The sequence below is a fragment of the Centroberyx gerrardi genome, chromosome 9 (genome assembly GCF_048128805.1).
Source record: "Centroberyx gerrardi isolate f3 chromosome 9, fCenGer3.hap1.cur.20231027, whole genome shotgun sequence".
NCBI lineage: Eukaryota > Metazoa > Chordata > Actinopteri > Beryciformes > Berycidae > Centroberyx > Centroberyx gerrardi.
This window is the reverse complement of record NC_136005.1, coordinates 23,771,871-23,797,049: the sequence shown is the minus strand read 5'-3', so window position 1 is coordinate 23,797,049 and position 25,179 is coordinate 23,771,871. Positions and strand designations below refer to the sequence as shown.

General features: G+C 42.3%; 1 protein-coding gene across 1 annotated transcript in view; it reads left to right on the top strand.

Moving 5' to 3' along the window:
* Positions 1-25,179, top strand: part of raver2 (ribonucleoprotein, PTB-binding 2) — a 76,661-nt gene that overhangs the window by 18,929 nt on the left and 32,553 nt on the right. The window contains exons 3-4 of the mRNA XM_071904220.2: positions 20,341-20,648; positions 22,250-22,414. Of these exons, the coding sequence (XP_071760321.1) occupies positions 20,341-20,648; positions 22,250-22,414 (473 nt within the window). The remainder of the gene's footprint in view (positions 1-20,340; positions 20,649-22,249; positions 22,415-25,179) is intronic.

Here is a 25,179-nt window from a genome sequence, read left to right as displayed (position 1 = left end):
GTGTCCCTTCCATTGTTAGGCTAGAGGTAACGATGGTAAATGGAGGCCCACAGTGGATGTGCAGAACACATTTCCTAATGTCTTCTGTCAGAAGTTTCAGTAAAATAAAGACTATCACTGCAAATTGCTTCAACAAATTGCTAGTCGAGCACAGGAGGCACCTCAGCAGCACTGTAAATCTTAGTGAAACACAGAAAAAATGTCATTTGAGCTGTAAGTGAAATGGAAAACTTTGTTATGGGAGGGAGGGCCATCCCATGTTTACTTTTTAACTGTCTTTACTCTTGTGCCACAGATGCCTTACTGTATCTCTCCCTTTCTCCCTTACTAAAGTGGTAATCCTCAAGTTACTAGCTACCCAGTTCTTCTTCTATGTATTCTAAACATAAAACATATCACTTTCTATGCGGCAGTAGGAAAGACCTACCAGACACCGGGTGTTCAGAACAGCAAGTGTCACAGCTTCCATGAACCGAGTGTAGGTTGAGTCACTATTGTGTTATATCGATCGCAGATAGAGTAGCAGAACGGATATTTATAAATGTCGCGGATTATTACTTTAACCCCTCTCCTCTCTCTCTCTCTCTCACACACACACAGATACACACACTCACACACACTTGAATACCAACGACCGCTGAGCCATTATAGGAATCAAACAGTCGTATATCAGTGGGTAATAGGAGGGAGGCAGAGAGAGAGGAGAGAGAGAGAGACACTCTCAGCATCATCAATCTCAGCTCATACTGTTGCACACTGAGCACTCGGCAGAGAATTAACCAGGAAACAGCTTTAGCCAAGCTGGGTAATCTATCTATCTCTGTGTCTGTCAGAGCATGCTCGGTTTGGAGGTAATTTGTTCAGATTTAACAAGTGGGGTGATCAGCAGGTCAGTGCCGGTTTCCCCTCACATTTCCCCCTAATGTGTAAAGCTAACAAGGGGGATGCAAGTGAGTAACTGTGCTAATGGGGGAACTGCTGTCCTCCTTCATTCCCATATTGACTTCTGAGTGGATTATAGCTGGATAAAGCTGCATAATTCATCAAAAAAAAATAAAAAAATTGCATATTGACTGTAACAATGTCCAAATCATGAGAGGCTGCTTTTTTCCACAAGAGTGTTTTGAAGAGCTTTGTAAACAAGGTGTTTTTTTTGTAAGTTTCAGTGCTGAAAAAGAAAATATTGTCCACCTGTATTACAATTCATATCACAATCACAATATCAGCAAAAAAACAGCTTTTTTTTTTTTATCAGTGTGGTACAGTCCTATAGCAAAGCACAGACAATATTTGCTTGAAATATGGAATCGGCTTTATCCTCTTCTTGGTCCTCTTTCCACAGTTGTTATCAGCTCCTGGGCTTTGTAATAAATGTGTTATGAAATATTAATCATATGGAAGGGATGGAAGTTTGTCGGTGCAATGTAAAAATAATATGAATCACAATGTTTTGTCTTTGCAATTTGTCCCTGAACCCTGTATTTTGAAGGGATTTCACAAAAACATTTCAGCATTAGTGGATAAATCATAAGTAAATCATTAGTGGATGAATGCCTCATTAGAGAATATTTGACCCAACATGGAAAAAACAGACATGTAATTGCAGGAGGCCGATTATTGTTTTTTTTCATTCAGAGTTTTATAAATGGTATATTACATAAAAGGGGTCAATCAATTCTGATATTATCAATCAAAAAAGTGTGTTTTGATCAAAGCTTTTCTGATATAACATGGGTCTACTATAAGATTGCTCTCAGACAGGAAATTTGGGCGAGAGGCGATGACTCACCACAAAGGCTGTGAGCCGAAGTCAAACCCCTGACAGAGAGAGACAAAGTGGCCGTCACAGATTCACAGTAATTGTTCATTTTTGTCCCCAAACATTGACACTGGTATTTAAAAATCCATGGGTCGGGCTCTGCTGTCGAGTCAGTATGGATCAGAAAATGGCATCCTTCCCTTGAGGAACAGAAAATGGATGCACAGTTTTATGTGTGGAGAAAGATGTTTTCTAATTGGTGTGAAACACACACACACACACACACACACACACACACACACATTGAAGCACGCACACGACTTGGAAAGTCCTTGATTGCTAAGTCGCTCTGGAGTGTGTGAGTCTGAGTGTTTGTTTTAAACGGTAAATGGTGTGTGTGAGAAGGAGTCCATTACAAGACTGACAAGATGGGCATGTTCACACCTGTTTCATTTTCAGTTTGTGTGTGTGTGTGTGTCTGTGTGTGTGTGTGTGTGTGTGTGTGTGTATGTTTGACTGTTTGTGTATGGGTGGTCGTTGGGACAGTACATACCTACGGTGTAGTGACTCGCTCTCTGATTTCATTTGATATACATGTTGTCCCAGTATTGATAATCAAATTGATTAAAACAAAGCTGTCTACAACCGTTTAACTTCATGACATTATAATAATTGAAATTGTAGTTTAACCAATAACTCAAATTTAATCCTGTTTTTGCAGTCCTATTGTGTTTATGAATGCTTTTACTAACAAGACATAAAATCAGATAATTGGAAGAAAGAAAAAAAAAGACAATTGGAAAACTCCAATACTTATCCCCATCCCTTGATTAGACATGTGACATAATGACACATTAACTAAATAACTAAATAAACATTAACTGACCTATCACATACCCCAGTTAAGACGTAAGCAAAAACATATATTCCAGGGAAAAGATTCTTCTAATTCTGTAACTAGCACTAATATTGTGTGTGGAATATGGGTGTAACACCAAAAATAATCCTATTTCTATATGTTGGTAACTGACCTCATGGTAACCTCCTCATTGCACCCCCTCCTGCTTCTTCCTAACCTTTGCTCTAATTGAAATCCACGAGGGGGAAATTGGGTGTAGCAAAGGAGATGACCGTGGTACTCCATGAAGTGTCCTCTCTCTCTCTCTCTCTCTCTTCTAATTCTCTGGAGTGTTATTTTGACCGTTAGTGTGGCAGCTAGTTAGTGGAACCTCCTCTGCCTCTGTCTCCACCTCTGCTCTAATTGAAATGTACAGCCTTGGCATGCACCTGCACCTCATGACCATATCCGTTCACTGAGACGGCCTCTACCGCTGGACTTATTAGGTCATACTGATGGGAGCAATGTGTGTGTGTGTGTATGTCCTGCAGTGCGTATATGTGTGTGTGTGTGTGTGTGTGTGTGTGTGTCTAAGCGTGTCCTGCTGTGTGTGTGTATCCCTGTCTCTCCATGTGCGGCTTTGCTTCGGGCTGTTGCTCCAGCTCCTCAGGTAATGATGATTTTTCCTTTACCCCCCCTCCTGAGCAGAGTTCATACCAGTCCCTCTCTCTCTCTCTCTCTCTCTCTCTCTCTCTCTCTCTCTCTCTCTCTCTCCCTCTCTTCAATCTATCCATCAAGCTCTCCCTCTGGTGCTTTCTACCAAAACACTTTTTACAGCCGAAAGGTAGCCATTCAAAAAGTATCTACTCCTCTCACCATCCCCTGGATCCGTGCTTCCATTCCACCTTCTTTACTACCTCCCACCTGTCGTTCCCTCCATCCCTCCCCCCTCCTCCCCCACTGTCTTTCCTTCCTTCAGTCCTTTTTTCCTCCCTTCCTTCCTTACCTGCTTAACAAATTGGAGGCACCTAACCAATAGCTTGTTAGCCGGCCCTGGGCCCACAGCCAAGAAGTTACCCATACATCATTACCAGTCTCCATACTCACATTACTATCACCGGGAATGCCAGCACTGGATAAAATCTCACTATCAGTATAGTCAGGGTTGGATGCCTTTCTGTGGAAATATGTTCATGTTCAGACTCGGGCAGCGTGGATGCTTAATTTGTGTTTTGGGCAGCACATCCGAAGTGTTTTAAATCACCTGTTGCCAGCGCCTTCCCTCTGTGTTGTCATCGTTGTGTTTTTGCCATTAGAAAGGTATTTGGGGAATGGGGATTTCTATATGTAGCGTCGAAGAAACCAGCTGGTTTTATGTTGCCCAAGTAAAACACCCGAGGCTGCAAGCTTCATAAAAGAGAAAGTTTGTCCCAATTTTTTTTTTTTTTATTAATACCATGTGAAAAGGCAACTAGGTTGCTCATAGGCATATTTTCCCATTTGTGGTTACACTATGACTGGCTTACCATTTGTGTGTGAATGATGCAAAAGGATCTTTAATTCTGATTTTATGACCATGACCCAATTCATCTTGAAAAAGACTTATATTATTTGCAAAAAATGGTATGGATAATTTTCCAACATTGCCTTTAGCCTATCAAGGAAAAGTCAACATCTCAATTTAGGCTACAGAGGCCTTTGATAATTGACGGGGTGTGTATTGGTTTAGATATTGGCCTGCCCACTTGGCTTGTTTAATTTGAATAGGCCTTCAACATATGGGCTGAGTTGATTTCTTTCTTTTGGGTTTATCAGAGAAACATTTCTGACATCAGTCCGTGCAGGCAGCCTAACACAGTACAAATATGCAAATGAATAGCCTAATGATTTTTAATAATTTATTTCTCACCATCAGATTCTATCTTCAGTGATCTACTTCTAGCTACCACTTGTTTGGATAGCCGTAGGCTGCTATCCACATCATAATTTTTAATCAACCAATGTGCCTTACTAATGCCCACAACTCGTCTGAGATCACAGACAATTATTACACGGAAAACTACTGTAGCTTGCTTCAAAATACTTCTTGGTTTGCTAGACATTTTGCACCATCTCTCAGGAGCAAACAAATCCAAAAAGAACTTAAATTACAAGTCAGGAACAAGAATGAGTTTTGGGCAAACCTTACCCTGAGCAGCGCAGGAGGCTTTTAATGCTGAATATCAAAGGAGTCTGATATCAAGTCTCTGCTGCAAAGACTTAACTCTGAATTGAAGCTTTAGCCAACTAGACAGCCAGTCAGATAGTCGGTCAGATTGGCAGGCAGGCAGCTCGACAGACAGACAGATGCACACATATATATACAGTGTATATATGTACCTACAGACAGACAGATAAAGCCATCTGCCAGCCGGCCAGGCATCCATCCATCCATCCATCCATCCATCCATCCATCCATCCATCCATCCAGCCAGTCAGCCAACCGGCCGCACTGAGCCAGCCGCTTCCATACGACGCCTCTAGTCCCAAGCGCAGCACAAGTCCAGAGGTATGTGTGCTAATTCGGCAGCGCTGCGGAACCAGGGATCTGGGAATACAATGGAGAGAGTTATCCTGGGAATCCCGTCCTTTCAATGGAGGCCTTTGTGCTTGTTGCTGCACTGTCCAGTAATGAAGACAACACAGCCAAAGCTCATTGGCCTGTCGCTTTGTATGTGTATGTGTGTGTGTGTGTGTGTGTGTATATGTGTGCGTCAGATACAAAAATACACAACCCGTGGGACCGGGACAGGCTTAATGAGCAACTCGTCCTACAACCGACAGAGAGCAACACCATTTATCACCAGCGTCACCAGTAATACACATATTGAAACAACCATTAGGCTTCTCTTTACATTCTCTTATTGCTGCCTAGTGGTTGTTTACATCCAAAAGCTATTCTCTCGCCCTGATTCTTTTCTCCCCCGATGCCTAGGAAGATAAATATCTTTTTCTCAGGGTTGCTGTAGGGTTGTGTGTGTAATCTTCTGTGGTAATGATGCTGGTGAAAGGAGAGTTGATTAGCTCGGGTGTGAGTTGTTTATGATGTGCAGAAGGGTAAGTGTACCAGTTTAGAAGTAGGACGTGTGAGAGGTGGCTGCAGTTCACTGCCCGCGGTTTCTGCATGTGTCTGAGAAGGCTTCAAGCTCATCTAATTGGAACACCACATAATAATAAAATAATAATAATGATAATAGTATTAATGATACAGTGTTTCCCACAGGATAGAAATTGAACATTTCTTTTATAAAGCTCTCTTAAATAAGATAGCATTTTACATTTCATCACTTTTAACATTTACACCAACAGGACTCAACACACTAGATCACAAGAATACATTAGTTTAGATATTCCATGTATGAATACAGAATTAGGAAAGACAGCATTTTCCTTTTATGCACCATATAGATGGAATAAGCTGCAAGACTCTCTTCCAACCCATAAGATTGGAAGATTTTAAGTTTCTTTTAAATGGTGTCCTGCTAAACAAATGCTCCTGTTTTTCTTAATGCATTGTCTGTGCCTTGTATTGTACATGTCTGTATAGCTTTTCTTATCTTGTCATTGCCTACACCTGTTTGTATATGTGCCTGTTATGTACAGCTCTTATGTACAGCTCTCACTGTAAAATAAAGGTTATCTATCATTTAGTGAGCCAGTATCTCAACATTACCTAACTAATTACATTACTGCAACTTTAACTGACTATTATACTCCCATCTGATTATCTCTACCTTAGTGAAGAGGCTACGTTTCAAACTTTGCCTCTTTATTCAGTTCAGTATTCAGGCTCAGACACAGCGTGCCTTAAAAAAACACCAATATGCTGCATCATAGGCGCCATGAATTATGGTCTTTGTAGTTTACGAACACGCTTTAAAATCTTGTTTTTTTATTATTTTTTTAACTCCATCATTGAGCAAGGCCAGGTTTCATGCACCACAGCAGTCGAAATGCATCTAAAACTAAAATGTCCTTTGGTGCCTGTTAATTTGCCCACACAAATATTGAAATTATATGGGAAGCACTGTAATATGTCACAGTGTTATATTGTGCTTTACAGGTAATAAAACACGTAATAATAAACACATAACACACTCGCACATGAACATGCACACTATTGCACTTATTTCTCCTATTTGGACCATCAGTCATAAGAACACATCCATCCCTCCATATATTCTTTTTGCTTTGTGATGACAGAGTTAATGGTTGATATTTTAAGTGAACAGTGTTCTGAACAGTCACCATGACACCCACTCGCACGACTGCGCTTTTGATTTACCACACATTAAGAGCAATTATTCAAATTAAGGCATTAGTGATTGGAGTTGGGGCTTTGGCTGTGCAGTAGTGCAAGGCATGGGTCTTTGTGTGTGTGTGTGTGTGTGTGTGTGTGTGTGTGTGTGTGTGTGCGTTTGGGGTTGTTCTCATAGCACTGCACAGCGCTGACTAACAGAGCCATTATAAGACTCTACACTCCTCTTTTTTACTCTTTTTCACTTTTTGTTCTCCGTCTTCCTGTCTTTAAGTGACAACAGCACTGGAGTCCCTCTCTCGCTCTTCTAATTGCCTCCCAGGACAGCAGCTTGTCACCGCTCTCTCTTGTTTTCTCCTGTCTTTCTCTCTCTCTCTCTCTCTCTCTCTCAGCACCCCCCCCCCCCTTCCTCCCTCCCTCCCCTCTTCTCTCTTTTTCCCTGTCATCATCTGTCCATCTGTCTCCTTGTGAATCAGAAGATGTAAATCAGCACAGCCCACGCAAATGTGATGCGGCTGTTATCTTTGATCAGACACACACACACACACACACACACACACACAGAGAGAGACAAACCTGTCCTGTTTCTGTACCTCCTATCTCTTGCTGTCAGGCCGGCTGAATATGTCATGTTTCGTTTGTGTACGTATGCATGTGTGTCTGTGCGTGCTTGCCTGTATGTGTGTGTGTGTGTGTGTGTGTGTGGTCCCCTTGTCCATTGTCTCCCATCCTTGAGACATGTAGACATGACTTGGAGAGATATTAATTAGGCCAAGTGCACTGTAGGTAGCTAATGAAGCGATAAGTGCCCCCCACGCACACACCTCAGCTTGTTAAAGAGCCTCCTCATGTTGATACCAAGAGAGGAGACGATGATGATTATGGTGATGGTTCTCTATCCTTTGCCAGTTCTCACCATCGTTCCCCCCTCATTACTAGGCTTCTGGCAATAATGGGACTCAAATTATGCAATTACGGGAGAGACTTGATATACTGTGGCTTTACATACTGTCAGTTCCCGGGTCAAAACTCCACAAAGTGGGCATGCATGAGTGTGTTTTCATCTACTTGTGTATACAATAATGTCAAATTGTATTATCCTTAATTCTAGTCCTTATAAATCTCACACATACACATGCACACACACACAGATTTACACTAATGTGCAGCGCTGACCTCAGTGTAATAGGTGCAGCAGTATTGCCAGCAGGTCTGACGCACACAAAGACCCAGTTGCTCCAATTATCCCACAGTGCACTTGGGCTAAAAGGCAATAGCCAACCCTTAAGATCAGCAGGGGACATCCGCTTTCTTGGAACCCGGGAAGGTTTGCGGGTTGCTGTGCAGGATGATCTCTTCCCTACGTCCTTACAATATTTTAGACAGCCTAGCTTACACTGCAGGAACTTCAGACGGCTTTGACTGCACACTCTAGAATGGCCAATACGTTTTTATAGTTTGTGCATAATTCTGGCACCCATTCTTTTTTTTTTTTTTATCTTCCTACCACCCAGAATCTCGGCCCATAGACTTTGAAAAGCACTGAGCTACAATGTGTGATGCCTACAGGGTAACGGATGCGAGAGTGATCACTGTGGGAAATGCAAACAAAAGCTGGAGATACTGCTGGGGAAATTCTGTACTTAACTTCGAAACAGCTGTAGAAAATTAAGCAGTTGGGTTAGCTCGCTGCGACGATCACAGCATCAGAAATGATGTTTTTGAAACAATGCAGACATTATGCAAAATAATCTCCGCATAGCATACAGGCGTCTCCGAAATATGGCGAGAAATATGCAGATGTCATATTGACATCTGCAGTGTGTCAACCCTCAAGTTCCTCTCTTCAGTAACCAAAGTTAGTGTCTTATCACCAACGGCAGCTCAGGACACGTCACTGTTTGTGCACTGACTGTACAGCGTGTGTCTTATCTTAGGCTCACACACATGCACTCACAAAATACACAAACACACACTCACACACACACACACACGTATACACACACAAGCACATACAGACACCCTCTTATGAAGCTTGCACTCATACTGTATATCAAGCATAAACTCGCTCACACATACACATGTAAGTAAGCATGCAAACAATGTTATGCTTGCAAGCACACACAAACACACACACACACACACACACACACACACACACACACACACACACACACACAATGTCAATGGCATGCACACATACGCACACCTGTTTCGGTCTGATACTGACTGGTCACAGCCGTGCGTTATCGGGGCGGTGAACCTTGCTTTGTCTGTTAAAAGACACACACGTGTACACATAGGGTAACAGATAAGACACCTCGAAACAAACAACTGACCACAGACACAACACACACACACACACACACACACACACACCTGATCTTTAGTATTTAGACCACAGAGAAAGAGAGGAAGTGTAGCTTGTGTGTGTCTCCTTGAGGTATTCTCAGGATATAGTTTTGAATATGCATAAATATGCAGCTGTCTTCTTGAATATGTGTCTGTGTGTGTGTGTGTGTGTGTGTGTGTGTGTGTGTGTGAGAGAGAGAAAGAGAGCTAGCATAAGTCAATGTAATTCAAGCACTCTGCGTATTTGTTCAAGTATTGTAAATGTATTCAGTGCAGGATGAATAGCATCATCAATTTGTCATAACTGTGAATAGACTGATGATAGTTTATTCTCACACATTTTTGTTGTAGCATTTTTTTTTTTGTCATCTTCTTGTCATCATTTCTCTATTTGTGCATCCTGAAGAATCTGTGGACTTTCTGTGGACTTGTCCCTTTCCTTTTCAACAATAGAAATACTGTTCTTCTAAACAAAATGAAACTAACATACTTACTGTGGAAAAGATTAAGTCTTCATCTCTGTCATGAGCTGTAGGCTACAGGCTTTCATGCAGGGAGGAATTTCACTTTCTCTTTCAAGCCCTACTGTAGGGGCAAAATGGCCTTTCCTCCACAGCACTCCCCCACAAAATTGTAAGTATGTGGCCTCTGTGAAAATGTGTTGACATTTTGAATTACTATTGGTTAATTCTGAGGCAAGAGGCTTTTCAGCCAGTCCAAACCGTTACAAAGTGAACAGCAGAAGGCAAAAAACAGAAAATAATGGCTTTGAGAGTTTCTTTTCTTTTCGTCCTGCTCATTTGAATCGCCCACTGCATCAGTATTTTGATTACTTGTATATTAGCCAAATGAGCAAGAAGAATCACATTATTTGTCCTCTCTAAAGAAAGGGTCAACCTTTTCAAAACTTGTGCTTTTCACCTTCTGGTGTCTGAATTTTGTCATTTGAAGTGCAAGCCTCCTGAGCTTGGTCGCATCAAAGCCTTCCGACCGACATTTCCTGATTAATGAAAATTATTTATGAAAGGGCATATTGTGTCTGATAATGGAAATTTACTGAGTCAACCATGCAGGCAAATCTTTCATTTATTCATGGGCTCCAAATCCTCAGATTTTTACCCAATGGCCTTTGTGCCCTAAAAAATATACATATTTTTCACATACATAGCAAAACCTGTCAGTGTGAATCTTTCCATTTTTAGAATAGCCAGTTTGCCAATTTCATAATTTAGGATTAATCTTTGATCAGATTAGTCACAATTCCTACGCTGATATGCACTGATTGTTTCACCCAGAACTGGGGAAGAAGAGGAGGGAGGCAGAGAAGAAGGGAGGAGAGGAGCGATGGAGGAATCCATCTGAGGCAGGGATGGCGGTAGGATGTGAAAGAAATGAATTGATGGATGGAGGGTGAAGGGTAGGATCGACTGAAGATGACACAGATTGAATGAGTGATGAGAAGAAGGAGGACGTGAGGGAGGACAGACGGATGGAGGGGAGGCTGGAAGGACAGAGTGAAGAATATAGGGATGGAGTGATCTATGGATTGGAGGGAAGGATAGATGATGAATCGATGAGGCAGAGAAATGTAGGAAAGGCAGTGGAAGTGATTAACTGCACAGTTTGTACAAGTCGTCACTGCTAGAATAGACTATCAGAAAACATTTTGTGTCAAACTTCCAGTAGTTATTGTATATAATGTGTGAGCAGCCGGACTACCTTTAAATGATTTTCAGTCTCTTGAATTAATTCAGATTCAAGTCAGAGTCTATAGGTGACATCTTCCACTTTTCCTTCATGGTTATCTTTTGATAAGAAATGCAAATGTCCATCAGTATACGGCGAGAAAGAACTCCACACAACTAAACAGTATGTAAGATGTGGCGTACCAAACTACTCTCACAGATGTGTTGAAAACGATGCATCCTTTTTTTAGAGTGAAGCGTTTGAAAGAGGGCTGGAGAGGCTGAGTGAACAATGTAGCTGTGGGCGGATGAGTGGGTGGCTGGATGAAGAGATGCTGAGTGCTAGATGGTGCCATGGTCCACTCAGTGCTGCCTCTCATCCCTCCATCTCTCCATCCATCTATACATCAAACATCCCTTCCTATCCCCCTCCACCTCTTTATTCCTTCCTTTATAACACAACTACTACTACTACGATTGATAATAAGAAGAAGAAATGATGATGAACTTCATTTATTTTGCATGTTTTTCTCGTGATCTTGCTTTACAAACAAAACAATAAATCAAAGCCAACAATATAAACAATAAGAATTTCCAGACACAATTGTAAAGTATAGCATGTAGCATACATGTAGCATTTTTAATTATCAACATATTATTGTAAATTAGTTGTGATATTTATCAGAAACAAAGGAGACCATTGTTGAAGCCATGCCAATTATATTGTTAATGCTAGTTGAACAGTGTTGCACTATTCTATTATAATAAATACTAAAATTGAATATCGGCGTTGTCAAGTAGAAAACCTTATATTACCAATTTTGGTGATTTTCATGTTCTAACTTCAATTGAAGGAGCCAGTGCTCCTCTATGGGTTGAGAAAATTCTACCACCCTCGGTCTTATGAAACCTCTTTGCAAAACCCACTGGATAAACTCTAAAATACATGGTGGCCAATCTGAAAACAAGGCTGTTTTTTTTAGTTCCTGAAACCCGTCAGGAAGGAAATAACAAACATCCAAGCCCTAAAGTCCTCTCACGGAGGTGGCTGCAAGCTGGAGAGCTGGGGGAGTAGATGGATGGATGGATGGATGGATGGATGGATGGTGATGGTGAGTGACGAGGAAGAGCGAACAAGAAGAAACAAGAGGAGGTGGTGGTGGTGATGGAGAGGAGCGTGTGGGAGGGCCGGCGTGTTAGAAGACAAAGGGCTCTGAAGATGAGAGGAGCGTTGGAGAGAGAAGGAGGCTCAGCTCGTCTGAAGTGTTCGCTCCTGCAGCAGAGAGCGGTGGAGAGGCAGAAAAGCCACAGAGATGCAAAGGAGACCGAGGGCTTATTGATGCAATACAGCTGAGAGTGTGTGTGTGTGTGTGTTTCACATTTCTTGGCATGTCTATTTGCAGATGGCATTTTACAACAGGTAGTTCAAGGCAAATAGTCTTGTCTGTGTGTCAGCAGCAGCGGTGAGGGAGCTACTTTACATTCTTTGTGGGTTTTTATTCTAGTTTTATTTGTGGAAGTTTGTACCCAACGCTGAAGCATCTTTCCAGACGACGCTAATGCATTAGTAGCCTTTCATATCAAAGCTACGATACCCTCAAGGATGTTCTTTGCTGTGATTTGAGGATTTATACACTTTGCCGCTCACAGTAAAGAACGTCCTCAGGGGTATCATTGTTGTAATGATGCAGTGACTCGCAGTGCTTATTGGTGTGTGTGTGTGTGTGTGTGTGTGTGTGTGTGTGCATGAGAGACAGATAGGTAGAGAGAGATAGAGAGAGAGCACATCCCTCCCAGCCGGTCTGCCCTAGCTCACACTCCCCTGACACAGCAATAACCTCACACACTCAGTTCAGGTGGAAATTGCAGTGATGATGTCATTTCCCAAGTCTGTCTTATGTTCGCTGGTTTCCTCTCTTCTGTCTTTCATCTCTAAACCACATGCAAATCTTGGACTTCGCTACTTGAGCAACTTTTTTTTAAGTGGATGAGTACTGGGGAGGAGGATTGCCGCATGGGATGAAATTAAAATGTGTTCACATGGTGGTTTGTATGGGATGAATGCGTCATGAAAAAATGATACATGACTTCCTAGTTGGCCTGGTTGTTGGTGAAATTTCCCTTTTAAATTGCTTCCAAATGTTGCCCATGGGTCATGGCGGTGAAATTCATTGACACATCTTGTGAGTGATAGATGCAGTCGGAGAAGAGATGAAGAAGATGAGAAATTGGCTAACTATGGGTCATGGCACAAAATTGGTGTTTTTTTTCTGACACATCCACACACTACAAAGTACTAATGTTTTAATGAGCCAGGCTCTCTGGGTGAAACTTGATTAGTTGAACATGGGTCCAGAGATAATTAATTTCAGTTCATTGGCTCAAAGTTTAAGAGCTGGGGTAATCGCTAGTTCACTGATCATCAGAGAAATGAGTCAAGACAATAATGTAATGTCAGGAGACGGTAGATTTTCAAAAATGGGACCAGCTGAGCGGCTTTTACTCACACATCAAAGCGACGGGACGGTTTGCTCTTCCCATGCGTGGACCAACGCCGGCCCCGCGTTCCACCGCCGATGTGTTTTGAAGTCATTTGGGAGAAAGATGTTCGGGGTGCTGAACTGTAATCACATTTCAGACCAAAGCTCATTCAAACCGTTCCCACATGCTCTGAAGTACAGTCTAATTTGCAGCTTGAATGTTGTTCCATATAGCAACAAGAAAATTGCAATAATTACACAGAATAGAACAGGCTGGGATATGCTGTGTTTTTGCACGGCCGCATTTTGTGGTGTTGGATAGACAAGAAGGTTTGAAAGTTTGATATGGCCGCTAGTCACTGGCAGACACTTAACGTTGGGCTCTTGCCCTTGACCTGGATTAAGCCGTGACCCATCTGCTCACCAGCACCTATGACCACAAAAAAGGATCCAATTCAAATTCTGAAGCTACAGCTATTCAGAAGTTACACATGATCTTCTAGTGCAGTGGTTCTCAACCTTTTTGGCTTGTGACTCCTTAAAGCGAAGTGATGCCTACTCACGATCTCTGCATATGCAGAGTGGTGAACAGTCCAACCAGAAAATGATTTTCCCTTTTCAGGTTGTTTCATTTTATAATCAGAGGAGGATGAGAGGCTGTCACAAGATAAGCAAAACATTAGAGAAAAAAATGCATGATAATGAATTTGTGTAGTAGAAATATGCTTTTTCCTATCTCATAAATCATCACCCAACTCCTCCAAAATTATCTTGCGACCCCCTGGGGGGTCCGAACCTCAGGTTGAGAACCACTGTTCTAATGTAACATAAAAACAAGGCTCAACACCTGGGAGGACCAAGGCCTTCAATGTGGTTTTCCTGGCCCTCCCTTTTGTTCATGGTTAAACGCTCCCTGAAGACTCACCTTTTTAAGATTTTAATATGTTTTCTCTACTTATATTCTCTCTTCCTCTATACAAATAAATGATTCTTATTCCTATTCTTATTGAAACAACAGCACTCAACCTTGTCATCCATCCTAGCCATCAGGCTCTGGATATTTCCGTCTGAGGACCAGCAGAGGAGCTCGTTTTCAAAGTCATCAAGCAAAGTAAGATAGGAGGAAAAGAGCGACACATGTGAGTTCCACTTGCGTTGGGGAGCGCTTGGCCCCTGTCGGCCCACCGGGTTGTTTACTTCCGCGAAGCGCGCCTCCACCTGAGACGAGCCGGCCTCCGGGCCAAGATGAAGTGCCGAGGACACCTCGCGCGCAGCGTGAGGATTGGCCCCCTTGAGTTTTTAGGCGTCCGCCGCGCCGCTCGTAACTCCCCTGTTTTTAATTAGCTCCTCCGCCGGGGAACGTGGCAGCGGAATTGCAGCCTTGGAGGTGATTTCAGCGGAAGATTTCTTTTCTTTTTCCTGCGCCCCTACACACTCTTCATGGGGACGGGGGAATAATCGACACGTTCAGAAGCAGAGGCCCATAATTAAGACGTTGGCGCTTTTGTGTATTTTTTTTTATGTTTCCTCTTTTTCTTTTTTTCTTTTTTTGATAATGTTCACTTGGCAATCTGTCAGCAGCAGCCCCCCCCCCCCTCCTCCCTCCCCCCTGCCCCCTCCCGGCCGCCTGCCTGTGAATTATAAGATTATTGTGTAAGCTATTTAAGAGTCTTTGAGTTCTCTCTTTCTCTCGCAGAGAAACTATTGAGCTGGATTCGACTGCAGCCCCCGCTTCTCAGGCTGTATTGTGTCATTAGAAGCAATGGAAAGAGAGAGAGAGAGAGAGCTTTAGGATAAAACCCTAACCCATACTCCCTCCGTCTCCTCGTAATGCCTAATGTTAGCTAGCATACTTAGCGGGTTAAAACCAGATTAGGCTCTCAGCTTAGTGTAAGAGATCCATTACAGAGTGTATGTGTGTGAGTATTAGATGGGGGTTGAGGTAATTGATTTGGGTGGAGGCGGTATCTGGAGGCAGATAGAGGCAGATGGAAATCGAGATGGAGAAACTGAAATAGAGAATTGAGAGAGAGAGACAGACAGACAGCAATACAGCCAGTAGATATGAAGGATAAGTAGACATTGAAAGAGAAAAATTACAGAAAGATTGATAGAGAGATCCATTGATGGAGGGAGAGGGAAATAGACTTTTTTTTTTTTTTTTGCAAAATATTTTTATTGAAAACAGTTTTAAACGAGATAACAATGAGCATGTGGGTGTACATTTTAGAATTTTTTACCATAGAAAAGAAAAATGACAGTAAGGAACACTCACATTATACACACAAAAGAAAGAAGAACAGAAGAAAAAACAGCAAAGGTACAAAACCCCAAGAACCCAAACACACCAACATTTACACAACCCACCCTGGCTCAGTAAGAGTGAAGAGTACACATACACATAACAGAATTTAACAAACCAGCCCTTAGTCCGGCAGGACCTGCAAGTCTGTAAAGTATAAAAAGGTTGCCATTTGTGAAAAAACTTATCAGTATATCCTCTCATTGTATATTTAATTTTCTCAAGTCTGAGAAAAAACACAGTGTCTGTGAGCCACTGTGAAACAGAGGGAGGGTTAGGAGATTTCCACTGTAGGAGAAGGCGACGTCTGGCTAGTAAAGATGTGAAATTAATAATTTCTTTTTGCACAGAATTGAATCGACCTGACTCTTCCGGGGTCCCAAAGATAGCAATCAATAGACAGGGCTGTAGATTCCCATTATGGTAGACATTATATTAAAATAAGAGGGAAATAGACTTAAAGAGTGGAGAGAGGAAGGAAAGTAAGATGCAAAAATACAGAAAAAGAAAGATACAGAGAGATCGATAGAAGTAAAGATGCAATGAGAGTGGGGAGAGACAGAGACAGGCACACCAATAGATGAGATACAGAGAGGTGTGGATAGATTTTCAGTGTTTGAGCCCCATCCTGACATTGCATTAGATCCGCCTGACTCATACAGTACAGTGATGTTCTATAAGAACATTACAAAACGCCTGTGCAGCAGCTGTGCCAATTTTTGCTCATTTGAACGTCTCTTGGCCAATACTGTATCCTTCCCTCCTACACAGCAGCACCTACCCTGCCGATCTGCACATGAACACACACTCACAGATACCTGCACACATACAAGTGTGATCTATATTGTAGCTACAGTTCCATAGCATGGTCCCTAGTCTTTTACCAAAGAATGTGGGCATTTACAGTACCTGATGCAACTATCTCTTGTGCTGTTTTGCCCCGATGTAAATATAGAGCCAAAATGGAAGTTAAGATGGTGTCCATAGTCGTCCATAGCTGCTACCTGCACTGTTTTATGAAATTGGCGCCTAAATATCTTTCTGATATCAGTTCAAAACAGTTTTCAAAGCTGTTTTAATATGATTTTTTTACCGTGCCATAATATCATGTTGTCACATTTTTGAGCTCTTTTGGTTTGACGTTGAACTTGAAACACTTGCTGGGTGCATGCAGGCTTACATCTAGCTCACACCCAATACAACAACTTCAGCCTAATGAGACAACCTTGGTTTGAAACAGCCTGCACAGCAGTTCAGAAACCGATTTCTATCATCAATCATAGGCTTAAAGGGAAGTTACGGTGATGCAGCAGACAACTCCGACTCAGTCAGTAATCATGACTTTGTTTTTGCTCTGATTGGAGGATCCCTCTTTTTGAACCAAAAACTCATTCATCGTGTTGATATTTTTTGATGTTTGATTGATTTTTTTTTATGTTGCTCCCCCTGATGAGCAGCGGAGACAACAGCTGCCAGTGTTTTCATTTGAATAATTTAACAAACAATCAGTCAGCAATTTGTGGGCCTGGAACCTCAACTCCAGCCTTCACCCTTCCATCTACAGTGGGGACAGATCATTTGTTGCACAGTTACTCAGAATCAGAGATGGCATTTAGCATTTTTTGATGTTGCCTTTGTTGCTGAATTGTTTTGAAGGTTTATGAGGATTGTAAGCCAAGGAGGCTTAAAGCCCGGAACAGTAGCCAAAGTGTATGAATCATCTCTCATTTCCTCACTTTTCTTCTCTTTTCTCTCCTCTCTCTTGCTCTCTTTCTGGGTGTCATTCTCAGACACCCACATGCATGACCTGAGAGCACACACACACACACACACACACACACACACACACACACAACACACACTATTCTGTTGCATACTGAGGAGAGTAGGCTGTGCTGTTTATGACCTGTTGATTGGAGCTGAATTAGTCATGCACTGTTTTTTTTGTTTGTTTGTTTTTTGCCTCCCATGGGTGCTAGAGAGTGATGCAATTCAGTTAAAATCTGAGGATTGGTTTTGAGAGAAGTTGCTCATGGCAAGGCATATAAATAATCTCCATGATTACGTCAGACCTAAGAAGTTGTCTATGCGTCATATCTCTTGGTAATCAATATTTAATAGCGCATTTGTTTGCTTGTGTGTTTGTTAGTTTTGCCCTTGGTCCACAGCCCGTTTTTCATTTCAGCTCTTCATGGGAAAAAGGCACAATGCTCTAAACAGAGACAAAGATTGTATAAAGCAAATTACTCAATGGTAATACGCAACTTCTGCCAATGCCAACTTGCATTTGATGGAGCTGGTTCACAGAACAGGAGCGACTGGGAAAACACCATGGCATCTAACTTAAAGTTCTTGTTACAGTGGCATGGTTAGATGTTTCCACTTCAAATGCTTTCTGTTAGCTTTTTGACACTGTGAGGGCCACGGGTGCAGTCGAGGGAATATGCAGATATTAATTTTTTTAACCTGCGTGCATGCTCTTTTTCAGCAGAATTCTCACTCACTCAGTTATAAACACTCGTACCTGAGAGCTGCAGTGCCATCACAGCTTTCTACTGTTAGCCACTGAGCAGATCCACTGGAGCAGTTAAAACATTTGCTCAACAGCACCAGCAGCAGTTGTGGAGGGAGTGGAGGGCTTGTCTCATTCACTTTTCCCTCCACCTTTTCCCAGCTGGGATTTGAATCGATGTTCCTCCGGTCAGAAGCTCACTTCTCTTACCAATAAGTTACAGCTGAGTGTTTTCACAGGGTATTACAGTATCTACTAAGCAGAAGTGTTACCTTTATCGTACTGGATGGTAGGGTCACAGTATACAATATACAGTATACCTTTTCTCTTTGTCGCTTTCTTTCTCACTCAGACAAACACACATTGGGTTTTTGGCCATACTACACTTTCCATATCAATTCAGTTGCATTTTTTTTGGTGTGTTTTTGTAGATTTGTCTTCTTTAAGGGAAGATGTAAAGCCTCTTGTTTTCATATTTTGCCTGCACAAACATCTAGTGGTTCATCATTTGTAGATGTGCAAATAAAAAAATAAAAAGTAAACTCTACACACTAAACACCCCAACCCACTCTCTTGACGTTCCTTCTTTCTCACTCAGACACACACAAACACACACTGGGCTTTTTGGCCACGCTACACATTCCATATCAATTTATTACCGCCTCATTTCACCGCCCATGAATCCGTCCATGGTTGGTTCGGCACGGGGGCAAGGCTGTTTCAGGCCATTTAGACTGGCTAAAAAGCCCTGCTTTATAGGCTTGTAATGTTCTATTACACACACTCCTGTCACTCCCCGACAGCCTACTGCCAATATTGTTTGTGTGTGTGTGTGTGTGTGTGTGTGTGTGTGTTTCATTATCGGGCTGGATATCACTGTCGATAGGAGAGGAAACCTATTGAAAATGATCCCTCAAATGTGTGTATCAAAGAGTAATAGAGACCTAAGATTACATTAACTGATATAATGGATTGTAACTTAACATAAAATTATCATCAGCCTTCTCAAATGCCACATAGAATATCACAACAGACTCACAGGGTATACACTCAGCTTTTGTTCTTTTTGCCAGTGGTAAAAGTGCTACATGTGGCATTTTATCCTAAATAAATATTTACCACATTCATTTTGAGACATTAGTATAATAACCATAAACAAACAAGACCATTGTCGAGAAGACTGACAGGCTACCAATCCTCCCAATCATGGCCTAATTTGTTTATGGTAATTATACCAAGGTATCACAATTAATTTGACAATGATAGTTGTTGTAAAAATGCTACATGTACCACCTTTAATGTAAGTAAATGTACTATCAGGGTGAAATTAACCACAATTGATTGATTGTGAAATGCCAGTATTCATCAATATTATTGGTACACTGATATAGTCTTGTTTTGTTTATTTATATAGCCCTTTATCACAAGCATGTCTCAAAGGGCTTTTACATAGCATCATATCATCATATATCATAGCCTACATGTCATATACATACTACATCATATATATATACATACTACATATACACATCATATACATCCTATACTATGTCATGTAGGTTACACACTTCATGTACATACTATACATCATATACTATGTCATATACATAATTTTACTAATATATATATTGGTCAGGTTGTGTTTTTTTAAACCAGGTAAGTGTGTGTGTCTGTGTGTCACAGTGGATTCCCCCCTACCCAGTGACTCCCTATAGGCTATCTAGCTAATGTGTTGTCTTTCTCTCTGTGTGTGTGTCTGTCTGTCTGTCTGTCTTTATGACTGTCTGTTTGTGTGTTGGTTGTGTGTGCGCCCAATTTTCTCTTTCTCCTCTCTTTCCCCTCTTGTGTTTTTCCCACGCTCGGCCTATCATTTATTTTCCTTTGCTTTTCACTTGTGCCGTTTTGTGTCTGTTCTTTTGAGTGTGTGTTTCTATTCTGTGTACTCTGCTTTCTATCTGTCGTTTTGTGCCTTTGAATGTCCGCTCTAAATGTCTCTTTGTGTGTGTCCGATCGTCTCCTCATGCGTCCCCGTCCACTTACGTCCGTGCGTCTCTTTCCTCGTCTCTGTTCGTCTTTTCCCCCTCGTCGCTGTCCCCATCCTGTCCCCTCCTCCAGCCTTTGTGACTTTGCTGAACGGGGACCAGGCTCAGGATGCCATCCGCTCCCTCCATCACAGCACAGTCCGGGGCCGCCTGATCAACGTCACCCTGCAGCCCACCGACTCCCTGCTCTGCCTCACCAACCTGCCCCACACCTTCACCGCCCAGCAGTTCGAGGAGCTGGTGCGCTCCTACGGCAACATCGAGCGCTCCTTCCTGGTGTACAGCGAGCTGACGGGCCACTCCAAGGGGTACGGCTTCGTGGAATACATGAAGAAGGACTCTGCGTCGCGGGCCCGCTCCGAGCTGCTGGGCCGACCGCAGGTACGTTGTTAAAGAGAGACGGAGGATCCACTGGAAAAAGACAGGAGAGGTGTGGGAAAGAGAGGGGAGGATGTGATGAAAGTCACGGGCTGTAGCTTTGAACCCCTTGGAGGAGAACGTGGTGGCAGTTTAGTTTGCCAAGCCACCAGGACATTGCCCCATTCGTATTTTTAACCTGACCTGAAAACACTCCCACAAGGGATCCTGCAGCGATTCCTGCAGGGTCTCCCAAATGTCATGAGAGGTCTGTGAACCTGGAGAGCAGAGGCAGATAGACAGAACACAATCTGGGTGTTGCAAGTTAAACTGATTTGACTTGACTTGACTGGACTGGACTTGATTTTACTTGACTTGACTTAACTTGGCTTTGACTTGATTTTATTTGGCTTGATTTGATTTTACTTGACTTTACTGTACTTAACTTGATTTTACTTGACTTAATTTTACTTTAATTTACTTGATTTTACTTGATTTGATTTGATTTCATTTGACTGGAGTGGATTGGATTGGACTAGACTAGACTAGACTAGACTAGACATTACGTCATTTAGCAGATACTTTTGTCCAAAGCGACTTACAATAAGTGGTCTTCATCAGCTAAGCCTTTAATAGGAATAAATAGCATTTATATCATTTGAATCAGAGTTTTTTTGTTTTTTTTGGATTTGTACTGGACTAGACTTGACTAGACTAGACTGGACTGAACCAGTCGCAGTCATTCCTGGCCAATACAAAGCAGTTGATATTTTCATTGTCTTATTTAGTTCAGCTTCCCAACAAAACAGCATTGGAAGCAGAATATTGTCTTTTTCTGGGACCAGGCAGCCTGTTTTGATTCAAACATGAAAGTGAAGCAGAAAGAAAGAATGATGCATTTGAATCAAGCTACCTTTCTTCAATCTTGGTGTCATGTCAACACATTGAGTTGTTTACTTCCACAAAACTTGACTAAACCTTGTAATCATCAGCCTCGGGTGATGGGATCCCTCAACACAGGGGAGAGCGGATATACAGTACAAATACGGGTATTGCAAGTTCAGTTTGGTTTTGGTTTATTGCCACAATAAAAAAACATAGGCAATTGCAGTGACAGTGTGAAAACAAAAATAATGTGCAGGGAAGGTTGAAAAACACGTTAGGAGCCTCATCTCCTCTCTAGGTGCCTCAAAATCTGTTTATTTTAGTTTATAGGCACGAAAACTAAAGATAGTTACCTTGATAGAATGAGAACAGAAGTAATATGTGGAAGAGGTTGAAGGTTATTTCTTAATTGAAGGGCTGATGAGCTTTCAGATCAGCACTTACAGAGCCAAGAAGTTGATATATGTATCATATCTACAAAGTGTTGTATCTTGCACTTACATCAATGAGTAAATGAGGAATTTATAGTTTGAAGAATGTTTTTCACATAACTTCCACAAGTTTTTCACCCTCCATAGAAGAACAACAGAGCAAATAGAGGACAAACATTTGTGGAATTCACAGAAAATGAACTCTATTTTACAGGCCGCTTAGGATGCAGTAGATGGGCATGAAACAAATGTAAGTGATTACAGTTGACAATTTAAAAAAATTGATTCTAGATTTCTGTTCTTGTGCAGGGGGATCGGTCGTTGATGGTGCAGTGGATGGATGTCAACCAGCTGAGCCAAGAGCAGAACCTCCACTCCAAGTGTCTGTGTGTGGACCGGCTGCCACTGGACCTGTGTGACTCTGAAGAACTGACCCAGCTCTTCTCTGAAACCTACAAGCCTGTCTTCTGCCAGGTGAGTGTGTTTGTTTGTGTGTGTGTGTGTGTAGCGGGAGATGCTACCAGTCCCTATGATGCCTGTTTGCATTACAAGTGTGTCTTAAGTTATTCATTCTTAGCATTTTGCATTATGTTCACGGCGGAGACGGCCAAATATGACAGTCGGCTTAGCTAACATCATGACAGGCTAATAAAAATGTGACAGTGGCTGTCAATCAGGAGATAGGCTTTTGTTTTTACATCTCATGCAACAGCAAGATCTACAAAATTATCTATCTTGCACTTAAATCAGAGAATAAATCAGGAGGCTTCGGCTTGTGGAACACAGGTTTTTCAGACCCTCTACATATACAGTAGGTCTATGGAAGCCATGCATTTAGAACAGGAGAAACTATATGGAAAATGACAGCCATTAATAGTGTTACACTGCAGCACTTACTCCATGCTAAATGTTTGGTTAATACAATTATGACACTCTTGTCGTCACAGGAGTTTCTGTGATTAAGTAGCTTTCTTAAATTCTTAAGTACCTTACAGCCCCTCCACCCCCCATCCTTACACACTTACACACACCCTTCAATCTAACACCACCAGGTGAGTAGTCTAGCCTAGCAGATGTTGGTCGCTTGGATAATCCTCCCATTGGCTCGGGCAATTCTTGGCCGGCTCCCTCTCTTGTTTCTCCCCTGTTTCCCCTTTGTTTCTTTTGTTGTTAAAACTGATATCACAGTTGTAGCACTGTGGAGATTTCTCCATTGCTGAGTTGCCTGCGCACTACCATCGATACAGGTCAGGGCTCTACTCAGCCGTGCATGCTAGTTCCACAATCATTTGGGAAGCACACCATCATGGGCTCAGTGCCGCCCACAACGATAGTGACTGGTTGCTTGATAATCAAATAACTCCAGCTGTTTTTGATCTGATCTCAAAAATGGGTTCTGCCAGACCATCCCTCTGCGCTGGCACAGCAAAAACCGGAGATTGGTCTGGCCAAGCGAGACTGCCAGGTGAGAGGCGCTGATGTGAAATACAGAGGTCAGCTCCCCTATAGGCCAACCTCCCGCTACTCCTAGCAACCGTTTCCACGGTGAGGTCTGTATGCTGTGACGCCAGACCCACCCTCCAACTCACTCCCTTCTACTCTACTGTACTCTACGCTACTCTACTCTGTCCCGTTCTGTTTCTTTTTTTGTTGCTCTATTCAGCCCTGCTCTATACCACCCTACTCCATTACATCCATCCACCCCCACATGCCCATTTAGACATCACTCACTGAGTATCTGTCATGTAGTGCATTTCCAGTTTTAGCTCCACCCCTCTGCCCCACTCCCACACAGAAATCAATACACCCACATCATCTCGGTCCCATGATGCTTTGTGGGCGTTTAGCTCATGTTGCTTCACTGTTGCAGAGCCAGCAGGCTTTGACCTATGGTTCAGCGTTTTTATGTATGTGTGTGCTTGTGTGCTTGTGTGTATGTGTACGTGTGTGTGTGTGTGTGTGCGTGTGTGTGTGTGTGTATGCGCACATTGGTGCACCTCTACATGTATGTGTTGTATTTAAGGTACATAGCTTATGAAACTCACTAAACCCACACACAGGATATTCACTCTTAGTGAATAGGACACAGAAGCAGCATAGAGGGGGATATGAAAACTCATAATGTGGCATTTGAGCATGTTTAGTCACAGTATTTTTTTCTTAGATTATTTACTTTTTCGCAATGTTATGCCCTTCTTACAAAAAGTGTGTGTACTATCTACAGCAATGTGTTTCTCACAAGCTACGGTGCATCTGCTTGATGTGCCTCACAAAACACTTGCTCAAGGACACTTAAGCAGTTCTTATACTTACTAACATGGGGGCCTACACACTACGCCCTGCAGCCCAATAAAAGAAATTCAAAATCCAAAAATATATATCCAAAATGTGTTATTGTGATGCTGTCTTGCCAAAATACCGATATTCGATACTGTGGAAAATATCACGATATTCACGAAAGCCTGATTTAGTATTATCGAATATCGGCCCAAGCCTTGTCCAAGACTTCATTGTGTGTGGCATATTAATTTGTCACAGATTATTACCTGAACTCTTACTGTAATGCACTTCAAACTATCTTTCTTGCATAAACCTCATCGCTCTACCTCCATTCAAGTACATTTAACCCGTGCCTCTGGCACTAAGCGCTATAATTCTGCTACTTATGAAAGACCCTTCCAGTCATGAGTCAGCCAGGAGAGATGGAGGGAGGAGAGGGTTAAGAATGTCAACCGTATTACAGAGGGATGGACGGGAGGATGGAGGGAGGACGAGTGTGATGGGAAGAAGGGAGGAGGGAGGAGCGGACTGAGAATGCCAGACCTATTAGAGGGCGGATGGATGGATGGAGTGAGGGAGGAGAGAGGGCTGAGAATGTCAGGCCTAATCGAGGGATGGAGGGAGGCAGGAAGGGATAGAGAAGTGAGGTGAAGTGGGGAAGAGGCTTTGAATGTCAGCCACAATAAGAAGACTGATGACATACTTGCAACCAAAAATGTAATAATAGTGGTTGAAAACAAGTTAAAAAGTCACATTTATGCTAAGGAGGCAAAAAAAACAAACTTGGCAGAGTGACAGTGCAATGGTCAGTGATACTAATATATGTCTGGGACTGGATAGAGGTATAGATGGAATGACAGAGAGAGGGAAGAATATATTGATGGATGGATGGAGGAGAAAGTGGGGTAGGGCGGGAGGCAGGCGGTAATGAAGAGAATGCCTTCCATAGTAGACGGGCT